General features: G+C 33.2%; 1 protein-coding gene across 1 annotated transcript in view; it reads right to left on the reverse strand.

The window, feature by feature from the left end:
- The window catches only part of LOC127136589 (uncharacterized), a 30,018-nt gene extending 10,790 nt beyond the window's left edge, over nt 1-19,228 (reverse strand). Inside the window, exon 1 of the mRNA XM_051063130.1 lies at nt 18,892-19,228. Within this exon, the coding sequence (XP_050919087.1) occupies nt 18,892-19,228 (337 nt within the window). The remainder of the gene's footprint in view (nt 1-18,891) is intronic.
- Nucleotides 19,229-21,011: the final 1,783 nt, after the last annotated feature.

The raw sequence follows: 21,011 nt of genomic DNA on the forward strand, positions 1-21,011 counted from the left end.
AAGGAAGGTTAAAGGCTCATGTGTTTATTTCTATGCCTTCTTCAACATGCAACTTCAATCTTTCAGAAATATAATCAAGAGACATCCAAGGACACTATATTTTGAGTCCATATGATCATCCATGTACCTTGAAATGAAAGGAAAGTCCAAGTACCCAAGTTTGTTCCAAGTGGTTTGACCTAAAAGTCAATATTTTAAAGTCAGAGTTCCAAGGATCACAACTCCTTCAATTCTCAACATTCTTGAATTCTTATTTTTGCATATGAATCTTATCAACATCCTATACAACTTCTCTTTACAAACACATTTCATAACTTCTTCACATTTAAAAATTTGAGGCTGATTCTTTTTGCACAATGTCATTTGGGATTCCCTATACAAGTTTTCTTCAATTATCATGGTCAAATTATGCTTGGAAGGCCATGGTATTCATTGAGAAGTTATAGGTCATTTTAAGCCATTGAACACTTGAATTTGTCTAAGTTACATAACCAGTTTTTAATGCCAACTACAACATGGCATAACTTTGTGCTCAAAAATCCAAATGAAACCTTTCTTGGCACATTGTAAAAATTTATTATGATGTCAACACATTGCAAAAAGAATAGGACCAAAAAGCCTCATGAGCAGGGCGCCCCATTGGGTTGAACACGGTGACTTGGAACTGAAGAAATTACCATTGCCCGAAATTTGAATCTCACTAATCTCAATTCCAAGCCAAATTAGCATGTGTTTTGAACCTACACATGTTTAACACGTCTCCAGAAGTTAATTGACCTTTGAAACACATCATTTGGCTGAGTTTTGATGAGTTGCAAGTCACATTTTTCTCACATTTGGATAAAATTTGTTTTGCAAGAATTCAACATCATTTTACACGTATTTGAATCTAAACACATTCCCTATAAATAGAGGAAGTTATTGCATTCATTTCCAAGCTTTTGAGAGCCAAGAAATCCCTACTACAACTTGAAATTTTCCAGAAAATCTCAATTATCATCGTGTTTTGAATTCCAGCTTATTTCAAACCAATTTCTTGATTCCATTAGCATCTTCGACATCCTCTGAAGATTTTGCAACAATTCCCAAGCTCTGAGACCTTCTGAAGTGCTCTAACCAGATTGAGCTTCATCAACTTCTGACCACCATTTGGACAAGGTAGCTCTGAGCATCATTTAAACTCAGACAAGTTACCACAATGTAGTCTTTCACTTTCTGATGCTTTCCCCTAACTTATCTGGTGTTGATTGATCGTGTTCATCATTTGATTTTATTTTGTATGGCTTTCTTGGTTCTGAAACTTCTCTGAAATTCCTTTTGCTCAATTTAGATAAATGAATTTGGAGCATAAGGTTGAATTCGGGATGACAAGAGGATCACAATGGTGGTGGTCTGGTGTTTTGAATTTACCAAATGATGAAACTACGGTGAGAGTCCACCGAAGAAGATGACCAGAGTAATCCAGGTCGTCTGATTTTGGTCAGACACGTTGGATAAACGAAATATTTTGATTGACTGGTTTTGAATTGGATCCCGTGTGTTATTTATATCATGTTCCACCATGCATCCTGGCTTGAGAAGTGTTGGATCTGCCACGTCAATTAATGAGGCGTGATCCAACACTCAGTATTTTTCTGATTTTTAATTCTTTTTCTTTTTATTATTTTTAATTGATTTTTCTTTTAAAATTCATAGTAATTTCATTTTTCATCCAAAAAATCCCAAAATAATTTCTAAAATTTTATTTTATTTTTCTTTATCTGATTTTTATTTTTTTACATTTCATTTCACTGATTTTCTATTTTTCATGAACTTTCTCTTTTCTCCTTTGTTTTAATTGGTTTAAAATATTTTTATGGATTTTTAAATTCTGAAAAATTTATTTCATGCTTCTTATTTTATTTCCAACCTTCCATAAGTTTCTTGGCCATTTATTTGGGGTTTTGAAGGACTTTATGGATTTTTCATTTTATTTCCATTTTAAAATTCATTTAAAAAATATTTTTGGTGCTTTTTATTTCATTTAATTGCATTTTATATTTTGTGACCTTTGTGGACTTCTGTTAGCCTTGGATCATGATGGTTTGGATCATGAGTCTTATCAAACTCAATGGATCTTGGATGTTGATGGGGTGAAAACCCTAATCCACCAAAATGGATGATTGATTTTGATGATGACTTGATCAAAATTTTGGTCCAATTTGGGTGTGACCTCTCTTGTCCCTTCTTTTTCATATCTTTCTTTTCCCTTTGATCAATTGGATGGCTTGTTTCCATCTTGTTCATGATGTGTGGATTGGTGCTTGATGAACTTTCATCATTTCAAATCTACCTTATAATTGATCATGGATCATTTAACGTACTTTGGATTGATGCATAAGTTTGTCCTAAGTATCATGAAGTATGAATTGAAGTAATGGACAATCCTCCTTGTCTTTGTGCTTGATCATCCCTTCTTTTCTTTTTGTGTGGCATGACTTTAGGAGAATGATTTACATATCATTTCTCTAGCATGTATTAACACTAACATTATTATTGACCGGCCTCAAATAGTTGTGACTTCTACATAAGTCCAATTATGATTGCTTAACATATCGCTAAATTTGTCCCAAAAGTAAGGAATTTTTATAAGTGAGATTGTAAGTATCTTATTCCTCATGGTATTGTGTGAAAATATTGATCCCTTTTCATTTATGAGAGCTAGTGGCATACCTGTTGATTTTATCCAAGTTGGAGCCCTTCTCATAATGATGCATGGGTTCATGTTTTCATGCTTGTGGGTGAATAGTTGAGTGTTCTCCAACGAATGACCAAACCATCTTTTATTTTTGATTACTAACATCCTTTATTAACATTTTATTGTATTAACTTTTACTTCAATGTCATTTACTTTATGCTTTTATTTTTATCTCATTTACTTTATACTTTATATTTAGCATCCCATATCATATTATTTGTGCTTATGTCATTTGTTCTTTATCAATTGGGACTTTTATTTCATATCCTTGTAAAGAAAACATTAATAAAGAAAAAATATATGTCATAAAGCTTGGCTTGGTTATCTTGGTTTCATCTGATGCATAATTATTCTTTGCTCATTTGGTTTGCTTGAGGCTTAATCCAAAGGAGGGAATTCATGCTTGACTTATGTCATAAAGCTTGTTACTTCTTTGTTAGATCTTTCCTCCCTAGATTTTACTTTATGCTCTAGGATAGTCTCTTCTTCTCCTCCATTTCTTTAATTTTAAAATCTTCTCCCTCTTTTCAAAAATCTTCTTGTTTTCTAACTGGCACCATTTTCTTAGCAAACCTTGTCTTTTGTCAAGTGATTTTCAAAACTCTTTTCCTAATAAACGCTAATTCATCTTAAGCATATTCAGACCAATTTCAAAAGACTTAAAATATGCATAACTCATTCAAACCATTTTTGTGCCCTTTGTGCACTTTTACTTTTAAAACATTTCTCAAAAGTTTAGACATGAGTCATCTCATAGTTGAAATATGATTATCTTATCCGCATAACATTGATGATAATTCTTTTCCATCTGCGAGAGTTAGTTGCATACTTGTTGATTTTATCCAAGTTCGAGCCCTTTTCATAATGATGCAAAGCTCTCATACTTGTGTGTGACTAGTTGAGTATTCTCCTTACAATGACAAAATGTCTTTTCAATAAAATGAATCAAAACAAACAACTTTTGATATTTTAAAACGAACTACGAGGTTTTGATCCTCCATTACACTTTGTTGGTACGTAGGCATGAGACTTCAAAGAGTCTTGCCAAACACAACTTTAAAAAATATTTCTTTTCCCATCTCTCCAATATTTTGCAAACAACGCCTTCTTTCAAACTAAAATGTACATATTTTCAAATAGGTTCCCATGGAGTACCATGGCTGTTTAGGGTGCTAACACCTTCCCTTTTCACAAGGATTGCATGTCATGAGCCTTAAGCAATAGAGAGGGGGTGAGAGGGAGGATTCTTATCCTCATTCCGAATATTTTGAGTACGGGACAAATGACCTAGTTGCTTAGAGAGTTCACCTCTATTCATAGACTTTAGTGCAATTCAAGTCAATTTATTGGCAAGTCTGCAATTGGCCCTATGGCTCTCATCCCAAACTCTTTTGGTTTAAACATCACCTTTTGCTTCTTTTCTGGTTTAAACACCGACCTTTGGTTTAAACACCACTATTTTGGTATAAATACCATATTCTTGCTTCTTTTCCGGTTTAAACACCGACCTTTAGTTTAAACACCACGCCTTTGAATTACACACCTTTTTTTAACCTTTGGTTTAAACACCATAATCATGTTCCTTTTGGTTTAAACACCACTTCAGTCAGTTTCTAGCATTTTCCGATTTAAACACCACTCTCCAATCATATATTTCTTTCAGTCTTAGTCCTCCGAACTACAGAGCTTTGACTTCCTTATTACACTATAAAGATACGTAGGCATGAGGATGTGAATCCTTGGCGAGCACTTTTCTTGCTTTCCCTCTTTTTTTCTCTGGTTCCACGAACTACGTGGCTTTGACTTTCTGATTTCACTACGAGAATATGTAGGTATGAGGGCCCTAATCCTCCTTGAGCAGTATTTTCCTAACCCATTTTCTATTTTGCAGGTACACGAAGATAGTAACACTCATCCAAGCAAAGAGCAATCAAAATGGTTCCCATAGAGTACCGTGGATGTGAGGGGTGCTAATACCTTCCCCTTGCATAACCGACTTCCTTACCCGTTTCTTTTTTCCCTTAGGTTTTATATATATTTTCCCTTCCCTTATTTAGGATAAATAAATTTCGGTGGCGACTCTATTGTATCTTCGAGCGTGCGATGTGTTCGGGTATATTTATGTTAGCCTCAAATGGGGATCAGAAATTCTAGATGAGTAAGAGTCGAGTCTAATTTCAATTGTTTGCTTGGGTGTTTATTTTCATGAATTCATATCCATGCATTTGCATACGTACACATACATTTTTATATCTTTTACGCTTTTGCCCTTATCCAACTATCATCCAGCTAGCAGACTTCCTGATACTCATGAACAAACTCGAAGGACGTCTCAAGAAGTTATAAAGGGACTCAAGAAAGGAAATTACCCTTGAAGAGAGAAGGTAACCCTTTTCCATTCCATCCACCAGACTACCCCATGTTTTAAATACAATGACCCTGGATGATGTCGCCGCAACAAGGCCTGCAATAGTATCTTCTTCAGTAGCAGCCCCATGTGCCTCATCAATCACAATAAATGAAGCTTGGAAGGAAACTGAATCCTACATGAATGTTTCATGACTTACTCAGAAGTTCCATAATAAATCTACAATCCTTTGGTCCTTCTCCTCGTCCATATCCTCCTAGCTATGAAGAGAATGCCCGGTGTGAATGTCATACCCCAAAATTCACCCTACCCCCATACAACTTTCTTTCAACCCTTCACCCTACTCACATACAACCTTCATCTGATTCATGTCCCTATTACCCTTACATACATTCATCATTTCATCACCATACCTGCATTAACATCCAAAACCAAAGGTATGTTACACGGGCTCAAGGCATGGCGTTCATACCTGAGAAAACACCACCAAAATAGCAAAAATTCATTTTTTGGACAGTGTAATCGATTACACCAACCATGGTAATCGATTACCTGGCTAAAAATCAGGCTCCCAAACCATTTTTGGTGCCTGTAATTGATTACACCAACCATGGTAATCGATTACTGGGAAAATATCAGATTCCCAAGCCATTTTTGGTGCATGTACTCGATTACACCAACCTTGGTAATCGATTACATCTGTGAGGACTGCAGCAGTAACTCTATTTTTTTACACAGAGTGCATTTTGGTTTACCCCTTTTTCCACTTACTTTCCCTATAAATAGGGGTACTATTTCCCCTCATTTTTAATGCTTCCTAGCCCCCAAAAGTTTTGGCCAAGCACCATTCACTTTCCTCTCTAAACCTAGGTCAAAACAAAAAAATCCTTCTCTCTCAAAAAGTCACCCACCAACTTTTTTTTTGTCCTCTTTCACATTTTTTTTCAAAAACTTCTCACTCTCTAACACTCACAAATCAGCCCCTTCACTAAGCTTCCACCCTAAATACTTTCATCCCAAACCCCTTTGCTTCACATTCAAGCTTAACACCCTTTCAACCTAGTTTTTTTTTCACATCTTTGGGTAATGATTTTAGATTAAACTTTGTTAACTTTTTGGTTCTGTTTTGTGTTGAAAAATGGTTGTTTGTTCTTGGTTGATCTTTTGAGAGAGTTTAGATTCAAGCTTGCAAAAAATGGTTAACTTTGGTTTACACACCTTTTTTTTCAGATTTCTTGCTCTTACTACTTTTTATCCACCATTTTCAATCAAACTTTATTTCTTGTTATCATTTAATATTTATTGTTGACTTGTTGTTATATTTATTTGGTTGATGAGTTCTATTATATCATGACCATGGTTATTTAGAGTTGATTAAATCTTCAATGTTTCAAACCTATTAATGGTTTATCAATAGATCATTCATGATACTTTGAGGCATTGATAAATTGCCTCTATTTCAACCATATTTGAGTCATTTGATGCATAGATGAAACCATGTCTTTACATTAACTTGCTAATCCATTTGCTTATTGCTACTAACTACTAACTACTAACTACTAACTACTAACCACTAACTCCTAACATTTATATTATTGCACTTTAATTCCTTGCAATTTATTTTATTATTCACTTTATTTCAAGTATTTTATGTTTATGTTCATTATCTACTAACTCCTAACGTTTACATTATTTCACTTTACTTCCTTGCAATTTATTTTATTGTTCACTTTATTTCAAGTATTTTATGTTTATTGTTATCTAACTATATCATTTACATTATGCTAATTTATTTACCATCTGATTATCTTGCTAAATAAAAGAGGAGTAAAAATAAAAGGAATAGAACAAATCATTTTCTTTTTTTCTCTAAAATATTAATATATGGACTTAGGGTTGCATAACTTTCTTTGTTACAAATCTATTGTTAGTTGATTTTTTAATCATCTTCAGTACTTTGCATCAATGATAAGCTATCCCTTAATGTGTCATATTTTAAGTCTTTTTGACCTATGAAAGATAGTCCTAAAAAATGTTCATTTTGTACATATTACTAACCACTAATTATACTTCACTAATTTTGGTTATCATTAACCTTTGGTATTGTGATTTTGTTATCATTAACTTGTGGTTTATGTTGTGTCATTTACATTCACCACCATTATTATTGTGTTATTGTCATTCTTTATCTTGTGATTTACTTTTATGTCACTGCCTTGTAATTTACATTCAAGTACTCATTACCATCATCATTGTACAGATTCATCATGCATGTTTATTTACTTGTTATTTATTTTATTATCATCAAACATTAAAAACAACAAAAACATGATAAAATGATAAAACCAAAAATATTCACTTCACTCTTAATCAACTTGGACTTAGAGCATTTCATCTTAGGACCTTTTCTTGGAGGTCTTTTCATTATTCTTTGTGATACTTTGTAAACACTTGGATTTTCATCTGTAACTTACATGCATGTTGTAAGAATGGCATCATGGCACCACCTTAGGGGGATATGCTTGTAAGACCATTATCCTTTGTTTAGCATAGGTCACTTTTGCACACACAAGAATTTCTCTTGGGCTATCTTACAATGACATCCCTTAGTTTCTTGTTGGTTACTTTGAATTCATGTTGCAGAAGCCAAATTTCGTACTCAAATAAACAAAAACCCTTGATTCAATGTCAAGTGGCATTTTCATAATCAAATTTAAAATACAATAAAATTACGATTATTATTGTGCGCCACGAGCCTTAAGTGGTGGAGAATGAGTAAGAAAGGAGCATTCCCACCCTTACTCTGATTATTTTAGACGCAAGACGCTTGACTTGTTGTTTAGAATAATCGCCTCCACCCATAGACTTTAGTGCAATATAATCACAAACATTCATTTCATAAAACCCTTATTCAAGATAAAAAATAATACAACTCATCAAACTCATTTTTGTGCCTTAGGACATCATCCTGAAAACCCTTTTCTTAAAGGTAAAATCAACCAACACACAAACATTTTCTACTCCGAACTACGGAGCTCTGATTCCTCATCCCCGAATGAGTGATACGTAGGCACAAGGGCCCCAATCCTTGGCGAGTACTATAATAAAAAAACACCCCTTTTTCATACACATTCTTTTGAAAATAAAACAATGATAGATGAATCTCCATGTATGTAAAATAACCCAAATGGTTCCCATGAAGTACCATGGACGTGAGGGGTGCTAATACCTTCCCCTTGCGTAACCGACTTCCGAACCCAAATCTCGGTTGCGAGACCGATTCCTTATTCTTGTTTAGCGCTTGCCGTGCGCGTCTTTTTTTCCGAGGGTTTTATCGACTATTTCCCCTCACCACTCCAATAGAGGCACACAAATAAATTTTGGTGGCGACTCTTTTGACTTTGCCTCTATTTGGCATCTCTTTAGTCCCAGTTTCATTATCGTGAAATCCCGGTAGCGACAGTTGGCGACTTTGCTGGGGAAACCCCATGTACTTAGCAAGTCTAGCCTACTTTGGGTTGTTTCTCTTTTACGTACGTGGAGATTTATCTGTTACCTATTTTTTTCTATGTATATTGCTTTTGTTGCTAACCTATACATATTGTCGTACCCCAAATTTTACCCACCATTCGCATGTTTTCTAGCGCAACTTTGTTTCAAATAAATGAAATGGTAGAATTGGTAGAAGAGCACATGTAAGGAGTTATAGGGGAAAGGTTTTAAGTTCGAATCTCACTCTCCCCACTTCTAGAATTTTCCTCCTTTTTTATGTTTTAACTTCAATTACAATCAAATTTGTATTTTTAAAATTTTATTTAATTTTAAATATATTTTTAAATAAAATTTGCTTTTTTTTTATTTAAATTTTCAAAATTTAATATATTTTTTTTCTAGAAAAATCAAAATTTTGCATTTTTTATTTTAATCAAGATAAAATAAAATAAAAAATCTTTTCTTGTTATTATTATTACCACAAAGTTTTTATTATTTACCAAAATGATCAATTATTATTTCTTTATAAATTAAAACAATCCATAAAAAATAATCTTACTTAGAATATCATTATAAAAAATTACATGGAAACTCACATTAAATTATGAAAAATTGTTTAGAGTCACCTTTGATATGATTGTGATTTTTTTAGAAGTAAATTTTAAAATTAAAATATGTTCGGCTAAAGTATAATTAAAATGGTTTTGTGCTTAATTTTAAAATAACTTTCCATTAAAATATTACAAAATAATATTTGTTTTATAAATTTTTATTTTAATACTAAGATATCATCACAAAAAATAACATACAACTACTAATACCATCATTTATATATATAGAAATATATAGATAAATACTTATGTTAATAATAAAATTGAAAAAATTACAAAAAAAAAATCATTTCTATTTCATTGAATCTTAGAGAATAAGTTAAAAGTTTTAAGAAAAACAATCAATGAGGAATGGTTAAATATGATCACTAAATCAAATTAAATATATTTTATTGATTAGTTTGAAAACCTAATTTTTAAATATAAATAGAAGTCTTCTATACACACAAAAAAAACAAGATAAAATAAAAAAATATCATCAAAATCTTTTTCTTGTTATCACTAATACATTATTTTTATTATTATCAATTATTATTTCTTAATAAATAAAAGTCCATACAATATTTTTTATCTAATTTCTTTTGCCTAGTTTTAATTAAATGAGTGGTTTTGTGAGTGAATATCATTAATCTCTTTATTTTTAGTATTGATCTTATTTATTTATTATTATTGATGTACTACTATCACTATAATATCAATTATTAGATGTTATTATTTAAGTGAAAATTAAAATAGAATCAAATTGGCCAAATGAAGTTTTTTCTTTCGCGGGAGTGTAACATATGTCAATAACTCCATGAAACAACAAAATCTCCAAAAATCAGAAAATGAGAGATCCTCATACATTCATCTCTTGATTTCATTCCAAATAAAATCAGTTCATGCTTCTTTCTAAAAAGAATATCTCAATATCATAATTCGGTTTTCAAAAGTCTAAAATATATAACCAATCTCAATCAAATCCAAATGGAAGCAAATCAGCAGTAATAACATCATTTTAAATCAAATTCCACCTTTTTCATTTTTAGTGTATTTCTTTATTTTTAACATGATCATTTTTTATTTTCTCAGCTTTTTAAAGTTGTAATTATTCACTATTATTAAAATTTAATGGGGTTTTTTATTATTAAATTTTTAGATTTATTATATTATCATCAATATTAAATTATAAAACAAAAAAAATAAAAAAGTGCATTCATTTTTTAACTTTCATATTTATTAATTAGTCATTTTAAAAAAAAGTTTTTTTTTTTCATTTTTATTCACTTTTTATCCAAAAAATAATAAATAAGTAAATAAAATAAAATATTTCATTTTTAGTTAAAAATTACTCACATTAATTGTTTTAGTTATTTCACCTTTAACTCTAGATAAAAAAATTAAAAGAAATTATTATCATCTCTTAAGGAAAAAATCTTTAAAATTTTTAATTTTAAAAATAAATCATTCACATTATTGTCTTTCTATTTCTCTTGATCTTTATAATTATTTTTCTTAATTCCTAATTAAAGGTATTGATCTATTTTTTTAAATAAGACCAAATTCTCATACCACATGGGGAGGAGGGGGAGATACACAGTAAAAAAATTCACTCACACCTATTCAACCTAAAAAGTTGTTGTTCTTCACACTGAAGAACAACAACACCGAATCCTAAAGCCTCAATCATCTTCACTAGCTTTTCAAAAAAAAAAGACTAGTAAAGAAGAGTGATTACAAGAAGGTCAGGATCGAAAACGTGAATAGCAACTAGAAATAAAAAGGGAGAATTTTAAATTTTCACCGGGGGCAATCTCATCCCCGTAGGTTGGTTTCTTCTTACATCATTAGTCCTTATTTATTCGATTTACTTTTTGGGTGTTGTGGATTCATTATGTCTTTTCTTGGTGTCTTGATCTATTAATTTAATTTTGTTTAAAATTTTCACTTAGTTTTCAATTGGTTTATTTTGTTTTAATAATAGTTTTATTATCATTACTAGCGTTCAGACGGGCACTCCCGTGCCTGTCTGCCCGCTTTTTTTAATGAGCACAGCAGAGAAAAATAAATATTTGTTTTTCTTTTTATGAGGTTTCTATTGTAGGTCGCATTAAAAATAATATTATTACATTTTGAAAATGGTAAATAAAGATATTCAAAATTATATCGAAGCATGCAAAGTAATATTGATATTGTGTAATCAATGACGTTCTTTAAGAGGAATATCGAACATGAAATCTCTATTCGAAGTATTTTCTTTTTCCCTGCAATTGTTTTCCGTAGTAAAGAAAAAATGTAAGGCTCTTAAAAAATAAATATTTTTAGAGAAAAAGATAGTAAAATTAATAGTAAGTAGTGTAATCAAGTTTTTGCTTACCTTATAAAGATTCGAATCAATTCTTCGTACATCCCTTTATCAATGCGCTATTGAGATTTAAAAAATCACAAATACAAGATGAAATGTCATATTATCAAAGAAATACATTCAGAACACTTGACTCGTTTCAATATAATATGGTTTATTGTGACACAAATAATACCTGGAGAATGGAGATACTTTGTTTTAGTCTAGATTTGGTAGAACAACAATTATGACTTGTTTCTGAATTACCTGGATTTTTGGTAAATAAGGAAAACAATGGACTTAGTAAATATATATGGATTTATTTACATAAACCACAAATAGCAGTTAAATTCATGCATTCAAAAATAATCTAGAGTAAAAATATTCTTAAATGAATTAAATAAAAACCTCTCCATCCTTTGAGATATTATTTGTCTTTTCACCATTTTCCAAAGTAGAGTTTTATCTATTATCACTGTGGAGTTCTGTCGCATCTCGAAAAATACGATTCCTCGCGATGGTCGTGAAAAAAATTATGTTCGAACAGAGTCGCCACCGAACTTCAGAAAGGGAAAAGGGAGGTTTTTTATTAGTGTGCTCGCGAAGATACAACAATCTCCCGCCTACGTATTCTTATGGTATCATAAGGAAATCAGAGCATTCATAGTTCGGGGAACTACGACTGGTTGGTGTTTTTTAATGAACGACTGTTTAGATCATATCCTAAAGGCTAAACGTTGGCTTGTCTACTCTCGGCGAAGGCTTAAGCACTGGTTTGTTATGCGCATTAGAAAGGATTAAATGGTGTTCTTTTTGAAAAGAGTTTAGGTCATACGGAGGTGACAAGTTGGATTAATATGTTGGATGTTTTGATTGGTTGATATGTTTTTGGTTGGATGACGATCACTCGGATAGTCGAGTAAGACAACTCGTATCCCAACAGTCGGGAAAGGGAGTAGAAGACTCTAGACCACTTTCTTTTTCATCCTTAATTATAGAAAGGATTTGATAATAGTTAAGGTGTTTTGAACGGATGACGAATACTCGGATAATCGAGTAAGATAACTCGTATCCTAATAATCGGGAAAAGGAATAGAAGACTCTAGACTGCTTTCTGATTCATCTGAATATTTATGAAAATAAGGTTGTATATGGTTGACGTATTTTAGAATGAACGACAAGTACTTGAATGATTGAGTAAGACAACTCATATCCAAGCATTTGAGAAGAGGATTTGAAAGCTCAAAACCATATTCTCTTTCGTATAGTTTGTTAAGAAAATAATTTGATTAAGTTGTATGTTTGCGGAAAAATGACAATTGTTCGACTGACCGAGTAAGAGAACTCGTATTCGACCAATTGAGGAGTGAAGCTGAAAACTCAAAGTCAACTCCCTTTTCATTTAGCTGACTGTGAAAATATTTTGATTTAATCGGGGTTTGGAGGTTTGTAGAGGAATGACAATTATTTGACTAACCAAGTAAGAGAACTTGTATTCAAATAATCAAGGAGAAAAATTGAAGACTCAAAGTCCTCTCCCTTTTCGTTTCTTATTATAAAAGAAATTGATTTATTTGTTCTTAAGTGGATTAGAAATGACGATTATTCGATTAACCGAGTACAAGAATTCGTGTTCAAATAATCGAGGAGAGGAGTTGAAAACTCAAAACCATTTCCTCTTTTATTCCTAAGTGAAATAACGTTTAATTATGACCAGGTATTTTAATTCTTAATAAAGAATACTCGACGTTGGATCGAGGTTTTAAATTTGTATTTTGTGAATGAATTGAATTTATTTAGTGAATAGTTCATCTAATCGATTAATTAAAATCGAATAGATCTCATTGTAAGAAGGCCCAAGAGTAAGCCATGTGAGGTTGATGGCGATGCTTTTAAGAGCGATCGACTTACAAAGGTGTTTGAAAATGGGCTCGACTTTGAATCGAGAAATATGTGATTTATTTTCGAAATTGGTTTGGATGATTTTAAATCGGTGAAATCGACATAATATTGTCACAATTATAACACGTCATACATATGCATTCAAGACTTAATACAAATAAGTAGATACAAAATAATAATGCACACACATCCCACAAAAAATAAGTAATTATTTGAATTATAAATGTTAGTAATAATAATATTATTAATTAATTAAATAATTAATGGATTATTTGATTAAATAATATAAGTAATTAAATAGTAATGATATAAACAAATAATTAATTAAGTATTAACAATAATATTAACAATATATGTATAATTTTTAAAGATAGAAAATGAAAGAAAAACAAAAAAAGTGAGAATAAATGGGCTTGAAATGAAAAGCCCAAAATCTGGGCGCTAATGAACAAACAGGGGGGTTTATTTGGCAAAAAAGTCTTTGGGCCCAACCTGGGTTGGCCCAAAACGAAACCAGCAAGGCCCTTAAGGCCTGGTCAACTGTTGACCTTGTGAGGAGGCTCTTGACCGTCAGATCCGTTGATCTGACTTGGTCAAACAAAAGGATGGAATCTGATGGGCAGTGCGTGGTAAGGAATTATGGGGTGCTCACACTGGATTGCTTGGTTGACCAAAGTCAACCCAGGCGTGGCCTCCCCACACGGCGCCACTTGGCACACATGCGTCCTCCCTCAGCGCCATTTAAAAAAGAAAATGAGAGAGGAATCCTCATTTGTTCACCCTCTTTCTCTCTCTTCATTCCTGCGCCCTGAGTTGCTCTGCAACTCACTTCTCCACTTCGTCATCACTCACGGCCAACACATGCCGGAGAAGACAGTGGCGGCCGGCCAACCGTGGCGGCGGCTCCTTCTTCTCCGGTGAATGCCACCCCAAAACCCAAATCTCTGAACACGAACCCTACCTATTTTTGGCCTCTAAACCAAAATCTGACCTCCCTTCTTCCAAAATCTGCTTCAATCAACCGGATCGGCGCTCCAAAAGAAAACACCAACCTAAACCCTAACTCAAATAAACTCCCACGCCACCAACGAAAACCCTAACTTATCCTAACCACAAATCAAAAATCTAAACAGCAATAGGCAAACAGTTGAAAAAACCTAACCCTAAGTTTTGAAATTCAACCTTCTAAAGTCACGATTTTGGGAAATCAATAAAGGGTTTTCAATCAGTGTGGAAAGGCGAAGATGATAGTGCAAAAAGCTTAAGCGGGAATGAAGATTTTACTTGGTCAGAGTCAAACGCCGGCGACGTCTCCCCACCGCGTTTGAGATAAGTCTCTTTGTCCTCTTAACTCCTCTTCGTCTTCCTCTTTCTCTGGTTTTGGATGTTGTTGTTGCTTTTTTCGAATGTTAGGGTCTTAATGTTTAACAAATTATTTTTGTTTGCTTCTTTTTTTGATCCAACCGTGCCTACTGTTAACATGTTCTGGGTACTTATATCCTCTTCATCATGAATTTTAGGTTTTAAAAATTAGTTGTCAGTTTTGCTTTTCACTCCAGATTTAGATTGTTGTTTTGTGGGTTTAAAGTTGTTTGAATTAGTGTTCATTATGGCCTCTTGTGCAAAACAAAAACCTGAGCATTTTATTAGTTTATTTTCCAGTTTTCTTTAAGCGCTTATTTGATAAGCCCTTTTAACCTTCTGAGTTGATTTTGCAGGTTTACAAGAGTGAAGTGACTTTGAATTGAAAGGAAGTCTGCGCCTGTTTTGGAAAATGGATTTGGGGGCGCTGCATCTTCAAACTGCTGGCTTTTGGCAATGGCTTTGGAGGTTTCGTCCTTGACCTGCTGGATTTGCAACTTATTTCTACTTTTTCAAATTTATTCTGATGTAACATAGAACTTTTGGATAATGGGTATTTGGATTATGTATTGGCTTTTGGATTAATCATGTAAATTTTCAAAATTAATATATGAACTTTTGGATTATTATGTGAACTTTTGGATTATTTGTAATATTTTGGATTAGGAATCTAATTATGCAATTAATCATTTTTACCATTTTAAACCTTATCTCCATATTTTATTTGTGTTAATCAGTTAAAATGTTTAAATTATATCTCAAACTGAAAATGGATTGGGCCATAATGCAATTAAATTGGACTTTCAACTTGGTCACCTTTATCACATTGCTATTAACCAAAATAAAATGTGACAAAAGGTCTAAAATAAAACATGCCATAAATATTGCAATTTCAACCTTAATCACAAAACCAACACATACACATACATATGGTGACTTGATCTAAACCAACACACGCATACTTAAAAAAATGCAAATTTAGTTTAAGGATTTAGGGATGGTTTAGAAATTTGGCATATATGTTTGAGATGTGCAAATGAGCTTAATAACAAGTGATCATAAAAATAATCATGTCTCTTAATACTTACTGATAATCAAATGGACTTTGGATCAGTGATGTAAAAAGATTTGAACTACACTTTGCAATATTAATTATGGACATGTTTATGTGAATGGGCTTTTTTTAAAACTAAGAGATCTCATGGATAAACCAAAATGAGGCTTGTTAACCAAAAAGTCCCAAAATGCACATACCATCCCATGCTTCAGTTAATAGCAATAAGAGACAAATGCAACAGATGTCTTCTTAAGGATCTCAACAGATGAAAATGTCACTGAAGACTTGATGTCACTAAGGGATGAGAAACCCTAAGATAGAACTTACGCCTTAAGATAGAGTTCATGCCTTATGACATCTGGTAGTGAATGCTGGTGAAAGATTTTTCCTTACCCGGACAAAATTGGGGTATGACAAGTTCAAACCGATAGAGTAAATTTTCAAACGTTTGACCTGTTTCAATAAGGATGATAAAAATGTTACTGAAAGAGTGATGAAAGTGCAAGAAACAATTTTTATACGTATTATGGAAAAGGTAAATACACCTTATTGTCGAGTTTGCCGATGGATGAAATACTTTGTTCATCATTCCATGTGTTCCATTTATCTTCAAAGTCTGCTATATAAAATTTATTACATAAGAATAGTGAGAATAACTATCACCCCATTTATATCTAACATAAAAGCATAAAATAAATGATTAATTATAACTTACTTTTATGTCGAAGCAAGTTTCAACATTCTTTCGTCTCAACTCCTTACATAATTGAAAGATTTCATCGTGTTCTAGTTTGGCTGTTGATTAAAGCAAAAGAAAATTATATTTAGTTATTATCTATGATATAAAGAATACAATATAAGCTTGGTATGTCGTGTAACCAAAATGGGAATCAACGTGTGAGCAATTTTTTCAATGTACTTAATAAATACATGTGGGTGCGACAAAAGAATTTGTTTGTAGACTACTTTTTTGTGTAGTCACCATCTTCTCCTTTCAATTTTCCTTCCCTGGTTAAAACTCTTGTTGTAGTCTGTGAAACACCCCTGGATAAAGCCACATATAAATGTCCATGACTAAAAACATGTCGCGGAAGATATATTCCAACATTTGGAATGGTTTGTCCTTGTGATTTAGTTATTGTAATTTTAAAACTTAGTCGCACAAGAAACTGCTTTCTACTAAGGACAAAAAACAGTCCATCACTCGCAGATGTTTGTATTTTAATTCTAGGCAAAAAAACACGTTTTCCTGCGCTGCTTCCTTTCAAGATTTCCACATCCAACATATTCATAAATAAACCACGACATAATAACCGGGTCCCATTACACAATCCATATCTAGGATCTAGATTTCATAACAACATCAATGGTGCACCCTTTTTTATCTTTAGAATATGTGGTGGAAAACTACCTTATGCAATTGATTTTAAGAATTCTTGCTGGTATAAATTATGATTATCTCCACCAACCTCGTCAAATGATAAAAAATTATGTTCTTCTCCTGGAAACTGATCGATAATCATATCATTCAATTTCTGGACATCATCAATTGTTGGTGTCAAAATAGCTCTTTGTACCATATTGTTGGTGTAAGCCCTAGAGGCCAATACTTTTGGTACTTGTATCGAATTATTTATTAATAATAAAAGGCTTTTTCTTTATTACGTTTGTTTAGTAAAGTCCCTGGAATAGATAGTCCGTTTAATGTATTAAGTGCGACTTAATTATGAGAACACATTAAACATAAGGACACTATTCTTAAAGTATCCGTAGTCGAGCTTTAGTGTGAAGTGGGATAACATTAAAGCATTAAGATTATTATGTTTGTAGACTGATTATCACATCTCATGGATCATGGATAAAGAGTTATCAAGTCTTAAACATAGGTATGAATATTGAGAGTAATATTTATACCGGATTGACCCGCTATGAGAATACTATATAGAAAGTTATGCAAAGTGTCATAAGTTATTCTCATGGTGATAATGGTGTATACCACTCTTCGACCTGAAACCATTATGGACCCTAGATGTAGAGTCGAGTGCTTTATTGCTGATCAAACGTTGTCCGTAACTGGATAACCATAAAGACAGTTGATGGGTACTCCACGAAGCATGCTGAGGGACATGAGTGACCTAGATGGAATTTGCCCATCCTGCATAAAAGGATAAATGTCTATGGGCCCAATATTGAACTGGACAAGGATGACACGGTCTATGCCTTGTGTTCAATATAGACATAAGGGCAAAAGGGTAATTATACACATAAGTATTATCACAGAAGGAATTGTCATATCACTTGACATTTTCGTGTCTTGGGTAGCAGTGATGTGTTGCTAGATACCGCTCACTGTTTATTATGTTAAATACATGATTTAATATAATTGCCAATGCCGCGAAAACCTACAGGGTCACACACAAAGGACGGATTGATGAGAGATAGAGTAACTAAGGAATACCGTAAGGTACGGTGCCCTTAAGTGAATTATAGAACATCGTAAGGTACGATGTACTTGAGTAGAATACAAAATATGGTAAGGTACCATGGGCTTAAGTGATTTTGGGCATATTATAAGATATGGGCCAAAATACACTTAAGTGGGCTTTTAGCTTGAAGCCCACACAAGTGGTTCTATAAATAGAACCCTTGTGCAGAAGCATTCATTGCGGTTTCATTATTTTCGTTTTCTCTCTCTCTCACTCAAAGCCTTCATTCGTACCAGCTAGCACTGTGATTGAAGGAATCCGTTCGTATGGACTGAGTAGAGACGTTGTCATCGTTCAACGTTCGTGATCGCTCCGTGGATCTGCATCAAAGGTTTTGATCGTCACAAGAGATCTGCACCAAAGGTTTCAATCATCGTAAGAGGTAAATATTCTATCACTGATCATGACCATTCGTAAGGATCTCTAAAGGAGAAAATTTTAATTTCCGCTGCGTTTTGGACCGCAATTCTCCTTCACATATATGGGGCATCCCAACCATGCAATTCTAAATTAGGAAAAATATGTTGGATAAGTACTTGTATGGAATGTTCACCTTCCCATGGAATTGAAATATGTAAAGGTAACCTCACCATGTCATCTGGTTTGGTAGGTTCAACACCATCACCAATGCGAATAAGAAATTCTGCAAACTCTTGATCATGCAATGATCGCATATTTTGACGCAAACGCAAAATCTTGGTATGATTCCATAAATGAGACTTAACAATACACGCTGAAATCATTTGTGCCTTAGTACCTTTTCTTACAACAGGAAGAACTTGACGAAAATCTCCCCCCATGATCAGAACTTTTCCACTAAATGGAGCATTTTTGCTACAAATGTCTTGTAATGACCGATCTAAGGCTTCCAAACAATTTTTGTTTGTCATTGGTGCATCATCTCAAATTATTGTGGCAGCAAATCTAATGAGATTTGCACGATCCTTTTGCTTTTGAATACCACAAATGGAACTCGGTTGAATATCAATAGGTATCTTAAATCAAGAGTGTGCAGTCCTACCACCGGGTAGCAATATTGCAGGTATATCAGATGATGCAGTTGCTAAGACAATTTCTCCTCTACTTCTTAAAATTTTCATTATGTTCTATAAAGGAATGTTTTACTTGTTCCTCCTGGACCATCAACAAAAAATACCCCACTTTGTTTTTGAACAATTACATTCATAATGGTGTTGAATGCAATCATTTGATCATTATTTAACTTAGCAACAGATTCAATATCTTCATTGGGGATATCGACCGCTAACTCCTCTTGTATGATACTTGGAACTGCACCTCTGTCTATTATATTAGGGGGTTAAGATGGGAGATCATAATCTTCAATCTTTTTACCGTGCAGGTTTAAGAGTTCATTCAAGTCCTTCAACAACATATTAGTTAAGTCTGATTCCACAACATTGTTAGATGTTTGATAATCCTCTACCATATGTGTAAAAAACTCATTCCAAAGGCCTCTAACATCAGTAGGTTCACAAAATATTAAAATCGTCACGAATAACCTCCATAAAGCATATGGCCTTCGGAGACTCGTAGCCTCAACCAAACAATCATGAATACTATGATCAGTCTCTAGAAATCAACTATCCTTGGCTGAGTTTTGAATGTACTGAAAGTCATGCCATTATTTGTAAGAAGATATTCCCAACTGGTTGGACCTGTGACATGAGATAACAACAGTCGCAAATAAAACTTATCTCCCTCCAAAGTTGATACCGTATAGATTCTCCCAATAACTTTTCTTGTTGGCCGTCTACGATGCCATTCCATATCCCTCTTGTTCCAACAATAATGCTCTGGAATCTCTCTATGCAGATACTTTCTTGCTTTTGGATCTCGTAGATTCAATGCAAAGAATTATGTGAGCATTGTTTTGGAGTTGCGTTCACTATTTAACACATCTGCAATTTGCTGATGATCATAAAAGTGCACTTGATGGCGGTTCGGCAAGTGGATATGCAATCTTTCAACCGAAGGATATAATCGGTAAAGAGTGAATCGAAATATTTTCCATAATGCCTTGGGAGCACAAATCCATCTTGCATCAACATATTGATGAACTTCATCCATGTATGATCCTTTATGAACCTCCATAGCCACACGATCAGGGCCCTTTTACACGTATTTGTATAGATACTTGATACTTTTAATGCTACTGCAAATCTCTACATTTATGTGACAGTCATACTTTAACAGTAACCAAGGGTTATAAGGAACCACCCATCTATTATCGACAAACCTATCTTTACCTAACGATACAGACTCATCAAACCTTCTCCTATACTCGGGATATGAGTCAGTGCCTTGACGTGTTTCATCCAAGAATTGTTTGGGATACCTTTTTTTACAATGTTCGTCTTTCATACATGGAGACTTTCGGTTGATTATGTCGTAAGGTCCGTGGATCATATGTCTTTCAACAGCTTCATGCAACTGTGGTTCACATTCTAATTTCGGTATTTCTGCTCTTACCATACTATCATAATCTATTGGGTCATGCAAGTTGTCGTTACTTTCTAAGACCAACAACATATGCACATGCGACAATCCTCGCTTTTGAAATTCAGTGACATATATGTAGTTTAACTTTACTCAAGACTCCTTTATTAATAACATCATCCTTCAATTTCTCGAATTTCGAACGAAATATTCTTG

The sequence above is a fragment of the Lathyrus oleraceus genome, chromosome 4 (genome assembly GCF_024323335.1).
Source record: "Lathyrus oleraceus cultivar Zhongwan6 chromosome 4, CAAS_Psat_ZW6_1.0, whole genome shotgun sequence".
Classification (NCBI taxonomy): domain Eukaryota; kingdom Viridiplantae; phylum Streptophyta; class Magnoliopsida; order Fabales; family Fabaceae; genus Lathyrus; species Lathyrus oleraceus.